This window comes from Puntigrus tetrazona, chromosome 3 (assembly GCF_018831695.1).
Source record: "Puntigrus tetrazona isolate hp1 chromosome 3, ASM1883169v1, whole genome shotgun sequence".
NCBI lineage: Eukaryota > Metazoa > Chordata > Actinopteri > Cypriniformes > Cyprinidae > Puntigrus > Puntigrus tetrazona.
In genome coordinates, this window is record NC_056701.1 from 9,012,914 (window position 1) to 9,022,466 (window position 9,553).

Sequence of the window (9,553 nt, forward strand, 5' to 3'; positions counted from 1 at the left end):
GGTCCCTCCCTTTAAACGTCAGCGTAACGTCCCCTTTAACGCGCTCGTCTTCCAAACTGCAGTGTTGTCAATGCAGGCAGATTTTGGTCGGCGGAATTATTTAAACTAAAGTTACCCGTGTTAACTTTCTTCCTCTGGTGTAACAGTGTGGTTTTGCTTCGAGGGCTCGTATGCGCCTGTTTGTAAAGAGCGCTCGCTGTACAATGCTCCGCTTCGTGTTGTCGGTGTCGGCGCTGTGGTCCTGTTTGATGAACTCCGACCAGCTGGAAGGATACTTCCACGAAGCGCGCTGGAGCCCGGAGTCTCCTATATTAGCTCCCGAGTAATGATCGCTCTCATCTGCCGTAACGCCCAGCACTCGCTGCCGCATTTCCTCGGTACTATCGAGCGCCTCGATTACCCTAAAGACCGGATCGCGCTGTGGTAAGAGTGTGTGTGTGTGTGTGTGTGTGTGTGTGTGTGTAACGGCGTGCAGCTGCTCAGGGTCGCACTCTTTACTGATGTCATAATGCTAGAATCTCGTACCACGTCACAATGCCATTCCCGCGTTAATATCACAACTGTATTATTAATTCTAAAGTTTACCAATAGTGACTAACGTTACTAATTATCTATGCCATGCTATGTGACTGGGGTTAAATTATCCCTTATTGTTAAAAGTAGCAAAACGAGTAGCGTGCTTTTTGTTGCTTTTGTTTTGTTGCTATGTAACTATATTACAAGTAACCATCCTAGTACTTTATTAGATAGGCACTAGTATCCCATACGACCACAATACTAGTTAGTAGCATGGTGTATATATGTAGCAATAGCTAACGATAAATTTAATGGATCAAAATTATTTATATTTATATTATATATATATATATATATATATATATATATATATATATATATATATATATATATATATATATATTGTTAATATTATATAATTTGTTAATGAACATGAAGCCATATGGCAGTTGTGTCAATATTTAGGTCTTTTGCATCCTCAGATTCCAGATCTCAAATAGGTGTAAATCCGCCAAATATTGTCTTTGGAAAACCTGTTTATTCAAATGATATATAATCTCACTTTAAAAAAAAAATCACCTGCATGACTGGTTTTGTGGTACGGGGTCACTTTAGTTACTTGTGACACTGGTTTCAATTGCTTTTGGGACTAGCGTTTCATTCTTGGTATCCGTGAGTGTGAACATCTGTCTGCCAGCAACTCGATGCTCTGGAGGGCAAATTTAAGGGGGAAAATGGATAGGAGGGGCTTCTCCATACTTGCTGCGTCCTGCTCATCTCTGCCGGATTTACTTGAATTTCTCAGTCTTTGTCCTAACCCCGAATGAAAGAGCTTTGTTGTAAAGCTGTCAGTTACCAAAACCACTCTGAAGCTCGCCGCCCCATTTTGAATTGTCTCGTAACAGCAAGGGAATAAACATAATACAGGCGGTTTAGCTGCTTATGCTGCACGGGGCAAAACAGAAATACAGTGAAATGTTACACGTTTTTCTGGAATACTTAGTTCTGATTTGTTAGATTCAGTTTAATAGTTTAATATATCATTCACCCAAGATTTCTTGTCCACTAAAGAAATTTTCTGCTGAGTAACCATGTCAGTGATTAGCTGATTGTCCATTTATAATATACTTGCACTGATTTATTTGTCTTCTGTATGTGTAAATGTGTATATGGTAGCATATGGTTTTACAGGCTACATAGAGATTAAGGTTTTTTTGTTACTAAAAAGCTGTCAGATGATCATGTTCATGCTCCAATTCGACATTTAGTGACTCCATATTCCTTCTCTTCTCTTTTACTTGTTTTTATTCTTCCTCTATATAAAAAAGCAAAAGCAAAAAATGTCATCATGTACTCAAACTCCCCTGTATGATTTACTATTTTGCAGAAGGTAACCAAACAGTATAGACAATATAAAATGGAAGTCAATAGGAACCAAAAACTGTTTGGTTACCAACATTTTACCTTCCTTTGTGTTCAGCAAAAATAAATAAATAAGAAACGAGTGACAAAACGTATTTTCATTTTTGGTAGGATTATCCCTTAAATCCCTTACCCGGGTTTGTTTGTGTTTTTTATTTAATGTGATTGCATTCGCATTATTACGTTAACAACAAAAATAACAGTTTATTGATAAATTAAACGGGAATAGCTTTTTAAGATAACCACTGCGCAGTTTCGCTTCTGCACAATGGCAGAAACCAAAATTAACCTTAAGCCACGATCATTATTAACACTAGGTCATGGCAAATTTCCGCCTCGGGATTACCCCAAAAAAGTATTAAAATTAAATTATTATGAATATATTAGCATAATCAAACACTCACCTAAAGTGAAATGATAAATAACAATAATATAATCTTAAAAACGAGCCGTGTTGAATACAGGCAGCTTTGTCAATTTCAACAGAAATACAGAGACCGCTTGTGTTGGACCTAAAGGTTGAAAACCACTGATAACTATTTTAAAATCGAGTGTAATTTGAATCATGAATCTTTCTGTACTGTGGTAGTAGTAGCTGCTGGCCAGAGTGAATGGGTTAACTCTGGATCTCTTAGGCCTCACAGCTGTGATGCTTCACTCTTCTCTGGGAGACTCATCTGTTCATTCTGAGACGGAGCCATTGAAAAGTAGGGCATGTGCTTTAACTTCTGTTTTCACCAGAATGGGACTCTACCTGTGTGTTTACTTTATCTTTGCCTCTGTCTCTCTGTGATAACCCGATAGCTTGGCAGTTTCACTTCTCATGTTCTCCTACACTTTTAGCCTAGTTCTGCTGTAGAGTTTAATTTGGAGCTTTTGTGTTTTTTCACTCGTTTCCCTGTTGCTGGTCTAAATATACATTATGCACTGAAATGTCTTCCTTAATGTGGTGTGATTATACTCCGCGCAAGTGCAGGTCATAAGCTCGTGGTTAGCCCATGTAATCTTTAGTTTCCACCAGATATTGTATTCTGTAGAAAGTAAAGTGCACGTAATGAGCACCTTTTGTATGTTTCTGACAGGGTGGCAACTGACCACAATATTGACAACACTACTTACCTGCTGCGAGACTGGCTCATCAATGTACAGAAACTATATCATAATGTGGAGTGGAGGCCCAAAGGAGGAACCAAGGTTTGCCACGTTTCTTCACTTGAGTTTGTAACGGAACTGCTTCATTTTTGCATCTCCTTACTACGCATTATTTTTCTCCTACAGGAAATATTATGATGAGGAGGACCGAAGGATTGACGAATGAGCGCTACGCCTACATCATGAAACTGCAGGCAGCGCTCGAGTCTGCACGTGAGATGTGGGCAGACTATCTGATGGTGAGTTTACCACGCACTGTCCACTCTTTTCGTCAGGACCATGAATCTCAGAGCTAGCAAATAGAGACTCGTGGCCATTACTGATTAATCGTCTAATTATCATGATTATTTGATAGAATCTCTGTTACTGCGATAAATGGGAGACTGAGCTTGCGGCCATATCCCATGTCAAAACCCTAATATGACCTTTCCAGGTCTAAATGACATATTTTTCAGTCATTGTTATGCAGATTGATCATAAACGCGGATACAATGCCTCCTACCACAGTACCATCCTTCACAACACTTTATATCTATCAGAGCTTTACCATAGGTGGAATGCATAATGTTTTATTACAAGCAATGTAATTTCTGCAATATTTAACCCACACGAGAAAATCAGCCATCAGCCAGTCTAATTGTTCCATAAAATCAGTCCAAAACCCTGCAGATTTCTAGAAGTCTGCAGGGGGTGGCTCTTGAATACTGTGTCGTACACAATCAGTAACATTAAACACAAATAATTTTTTAGCGTCGTGATTGTATTGTATTTGGTGATTATCTGACGTAAGCTTTGTTTTGTCTGCAGCTTATTAATGCTGTGCATGAAAAAATGTATCGTTATTTTATATTTTTCCAGATGATTGATTGTGATAACCTCCTGATCAACCGAGACGTCTTGTGGAAGCTGATAAAAGAAAACAAGACAATTGTGGCACCAATGATGGAGTCTCGTGCTGCATATTCAAACTTCTGGTGTGGAATGACATCCCAGGTACGGTTACTCTCAATATGTGTATGTAAACTTTCATTTTTTTCTAAAAATATGAAAAACAAAAACGCGTGCCATCAAACTTCTCCAGGGCTACTATAAACGAACGCCTGCCTACATCCCCATGCAAGCAAATGCGTGAGGTTGCTTTGCAGTTCCCATGGTGCACTCCACTTACCTGGTTGATCTGCGGAAAGAAGCCTCCAGAATGCTTGCTTTTCACCCGCCACATCCAGACTACACCTGGGCCTTTGACGACATTATAGTCTTTGCTTTTTCAGCCCGGATGGCAGGTGGGTGACGGATACCCGCAATCCCATGCCCGTTAACCTAAAATCTGAATCTTTGAATTTGAATGAAATTTGAAAGTGCACAAAATAAAAGTAGAAATAAGTCATTTTTAAAATGAACCCAAACTGCGTTTTTTGTTGTCGCCAATGAAAACATTAGCATATTCCCCGCGCACTTGTTGGTCTTTTCACATTGGTCTGAATGAAAACGCAAATTTATTTTTTGCCACTAGGTGCCTTGTGCTTGTTTACATTTTTGCGTGTACCATTCCTTTAAGATGATATTGCGCCTTTTATTTCACACTTTAATTTGTATTCTCTGTGGTTTTTGCAGAGGTACAAATGTTTCTTTGTAACAGGGAGATTTATGGGCACCTCCCAGTGCCTCTTCGAGCTCACAGCACCATGCAGGACGAAGCAGACAGCTTCATTCATACTTTGATGGAGGTCAATGGTATGTGTCAGCTTTACAAAGAAGAAAAACGTATACTTATGCCTTATCAAATGTAACCACCTTTGTAATTTCAGTGCGAAATCCTCCAGTTGAGCCTTCCAGATACTTGCCCAAACCTGTCAAAAGACCTGACAAAATGGACTTTGATGAGGTAAACATGTGGGTTGTTTTTACTGATCGGAACGGTTATTTTGTAATGTTGTGTTCAGCGTGCTTTTATGTGCTTTAAAAGGTGTTTATGATCAACCTGAAGCGGCGGGTCGACCGTCGTGAGCGCATGCTAAGGTCCCTGAGAGAGCAAGAAATTGCCTGCAAGATTATAGCAGCTGTTGATGGCAAGTAAGTTCACTTACGTTACCTTCGAACAGATACGGCATTCATTTCCAACGCGAAACATTTGCTTACAGCCTTTCTTTGTATACCAGAGCTATGAACGTCAGTGAGATCAATGCTATGGCAATCCACATGCTTCCCGGCTACAGTGACCCCTACCATGGCAGACCTCTGACAAGAGGAGAGCTGGGCTGCTTCCTGTCCCACTATAACATCTGGAAAGAGGTCTGGCTCATATCCCAGTTTGTTGTTCTCTTCCCAAATTTGGTGCCTCAGTCTCTGCTGCCTATTTAAACTACCATTGAAATGTTCGGGGGGGCGGTAAGATTTTTTTATATTTAGTGTCACTTATACTCGCAAAGCTTGCAGTTATTTGAGAAAAAACACTAATACTGTGAAATATTATTAAAATCTTCTAATTTATTCTAATAATGGCGAAGCTAAATTTTCAGTTATTACAGTCTTCAGTGTCACATGATACTTTAGAAAGCGTTCTATGATGCTCGTGAAAAAAAGTCCTATATTTTATAGCTTAACATTTTTTTGTGGAAATCATGACAGTTTTTTGAAGTTTAAAGAACAGCATTTATTTGAAATATAAATCCTTTAAACATCTTTACCAAATTGAATGCCACCTCACAGAATAAAAGTATTAATTTCTTTCAAAAACAAAAAAACTTAACGAATTCTAGATTTTTGGAATGGTTGTTCAAACAGCTGCCTGTTAATACAGAAATAAGTGCAATAGATCTTCACAGATAGCCAATCTGGCATTGAACAAGGCTTTTCAAAAGGTAGCAAACATGGTTACCTTTTGGAAGAAACTTGTGTTAATGTCTGCCTTAAAATTCTGTCTAATTAGGCAGCTCACTAGATTTTATAAAGAGTGTGTATATAGGCTAAGGCTAATGATACATGGCAATTTTCCTTTTGCACTTTCCCCAAATTTCTGTTTGGATGCTTTAAATCAATCTTAGGTCCTGTGTCTCTCCTAGTTGCCCATTAATACCAACATTAACACCCCCAAAAAGTTTCTCCATATATCACCACATGTTTTGTGAGCATCTGAAGTTTTGTGTTCTGCAATACACAGATTGCAGACAGAGGCCTGAAGACCTCGCTGGTGCTTGAAGATGATTTGCGGTTTGAGATTTTCTTCAAGCGCCGCCTGCAGAATCTGATGCGAGAGGTGGAGAGTAAGGGTCTGGACTGGGACCTCATGTGAGCGGGGTTTTTTTGTTCTCAATTTTCGGGGTTACGTATTAATGGGAGCTTTTTTCATGTTGGTTGTTGTGTGTTTTTGCAGTTATATTGGGAGGAAGAGGATGCAGGTGGACCGACCAGAGAAGGCAGTACCAAACATTCGCAACTTGGTGGAGGCGGACTATTCCTATTGGACCTTGGGCTACATGATGTCATTACAAGGAGCCAAAAAGCTCCTCAAAGCAGAACCACTCAGTAAAATGTTACCTGTGGACGAGTTCCTTCCTATTATGTTTAATAAGCATCCTGTGTAAGTACTGCAAATGGAGGAGATCCTCCACACATCCCATATATGCAAGTAACATAACTTCTACTTCTCTATTAATTATTCCACTCAAATTTTTTTTTCTAAAATTGGAGTATCGAGTAGGTCCTGTGATTTATAGTCTAAATTTGAGTTTTAGAATGTAACTGATAATCAGTCAATCAAACACACTGAACACTAAAACAGTATATGCTTTACACACCCAAACAAACAGTGAGAGATAAAAGAGTGGGTTTTTGTCTTAAAGTTGCAAATTTACATCTCACAGTTCTGACTTTTCCTCTCAGAACTGCAGGATATGAACTTGCAGTTGCAAGAAATAATGTCAGAATTACAAGATATAAACTCAATAACAATTTTATTTTAATTTTAGTTTTGAATTGGAAAAAAAGTCAGTTTCTATTTAGTGGCTTCCATAGTGTAATGTTTTTGAACACCTAATTATGTATTAATTCAAACTAAACATGTTTAAACTTACAGTACATGTGATTAGTTGGCAAAGAAAAGAAAAAAAGCAACGCATTTATTATTAGCGTGATAAATCACATTCAAAATAGATTTTGTTTACATTTTTTATATATATATATATATATATATATATATATATATATATATATATGTATGTATATGTGTGTGTGTGTGTGTGTGTGTGTGTGTGTGTGTGTATATATGTGTGTACTGTGCATATTTATTATGTGTATATATAAATACACACGCATCCATGTATATTTTCAAGAAAAATATGTGTATATAATATATGTACAATAATATATGTGTGTTATATCACATATTATGTAAACACAAACTTTTTCGCTTACGCTATTTATTATTATTATTATTATTATTATTATTATTATTATTATATGTTTTGCATTTGTCTAATTTTCCTCTGTCTTCATGTTCATCTACAACAACATCTTCAGATCGGATTACATGGATCAGTTTGAGACGAGGGACCTGAAAGCATTTTCAGCAGAGCCCTTGCTTGTGTTTCCTACACATTACACGGGTGAACCTGGGTACATCAGTGACACAGAAACCTCCACTGTGTGGGACAATGAGAAAGTGCGCACAGACTGGGACAGGAAGCGCTCGGGTAAAACCCGGGAACAGGCTGAAATCAGCACAGAGGCCCAAAACTCAGATGTGCTCCAGTCTCCTCTGGACAGAACAGCTCGAGACGAACTATGAGAGAAATTGTTTTGGACACACCATTAGACTTGCTTCTGGGGGCAAAGTCCTCCGCTCTATAAGCACAATATATCTGACCAGAAGAGGCATTTTCAGAATTGTTTTTTTTTTTATGTTTGCCTGAAAAAAATATATTTTTGCGTTTAATCATTTGTCCCTTTTATTTGGAGATCAAATTTGCCGGACTGGGCGCTTTCTGATCTGTTCTTCACTGTATCCTGTGATTTAAAAACACCAGGAACATTCCTGAATATCTTCTTAGGAGAGAAGTTAGCAGGTATACTAAATGTAAAGTTTGTAAGGATGTACTTAAGGGCAAGTCTTGAAAGATTCATATAGAATTAGTTCACCTAAAAATAAAAAAAAATGACTGAAAATGTACTCACCCTCAGGCCATCCGTGATATAGAGGACTTTGTTCTTCACCAGAGCCGATTTGGAGAAATTCAACATTATTTCACTTACTCACCAATGGATCCTCTGCAGTGAAGGGGTGCCGTCAGGATGAGAGTCCCAAAGAGCTGATTAAAAACATCAATTAACATCTTGTGAAGTTAAAAGCTTTGGGTTTGTAAGAAACAAATGCATTATTATGGCATTTTAACTTTAAATCATGACTTCTGGCCACAATATGTGTTCATAATCCATAACGTCCTCCAGCCTTGTCTAAAACATGAGAATGTGCACAGATTAGTATGAATAATAATATGTTGGTGGATTTTGATTAGAGAGGACGACAGGAGATGGATGTTTTCACTGGAGGAAACTTTATTATAGGGCTTATGTATTATGTCCAGAAGTGCCCTAATAATAGATCTGTTTATATGAATTACATAACGCATTAACTGATAGACTCAAGTCGTGGATTATTCTGATGTTTTTATCAGCTGTTTTGACTCTCATTCTGACGGCACCCATTCACTACAGAGGATCTACTGCTGAGCAAATGATACAACTCTAAATTCTTTTAATCCTTCTTAGGTTAAAAAATAAGAAGAAAACAGGAGCTATGAAGGATTTTATCTTAAGGATATTTTGTTAATCTGTCCACTGATGTTTTTAGAACAGTTCAATCAATCTGAAAGAAAAAACCTGAAATAATCACGTAACTAATATTTTTTTATGCGGTGTTCACAATCCAGAAATGAACGTAGTCGTTCTTAACAATAATAAAAGAGACATGAAACATGTTGTTATTGTAAGGCATGAAGCATGTTATTTTAACTTGAAGGATGTTGTTATTTTTAGGCCTTGTGATACCATTAACCTCTTCGGTGGTGTTTCAAACGGTTACTTCCCTCAGTCGTAGCCAGTAACCATAAACGCCTCATTGTCTGGTTTTTCTGTCGTATCATCAGGACAGCAATTAAAGGTCTACACACATTCCGCTCGGCAACATTCCTATTTTTTTTGGTACTCATTTAGATTTTTTTTGTCATTGCGCTGTTTAGTCACAATGTTGTACTATCACCATGTACGCAACTGTGACTGTATTTCACCAACTGTGCCTTAAATATAAAGAATGGTTGAAACATTTTCACTGGAAAAAATGTGTCTTCTTTAGAGGCTGCGTGTCATTTCTGTAGAGATGCTCGGTGATGTGCCATTTTCGACCATGTTGTCAGTCATATCAAGATCTATATCTGTCTTCTATGTTTAATTATATCACAGCTGCGTC

The 9,553-nt window shown here is 37.9% G+C and overlaps 1 protein-coding gene across 1 annotated transcript; it reads left to right on the forward strand.

The window, feature by feature from the left end:
- The first annotated feature begins 181 nt into the window (after positions 1-181).
- On the forward strand, positions 182-8,733 carry colgalt1a (collagen beta(1-O)galactosyltransferase 1a). Its single transcript, XM_043225627.1, is given in 13 exon segments — positions 182-318; positions 321-423; positions 3,021-3,155; positions 3,233-3,329; positions 3,949-4,083; positions 4,172-4,373; positions 4,705-4,824; positions 4,899-4,975; positions 5,057-5,163; positions 5,250-5,382; positions 6,251-6,378; positions 6,464-6,670; positions 7,609-8,733. Coding segments are annotated over 13 exon segments (1,827 nt in total). The 5' UTR covers positions 182-203; the 3' UTR covers positions 7,877-8,733.
- The last annotated feature ends 820 nt before the right edge of the window (positions 8,734-9,553 follow it).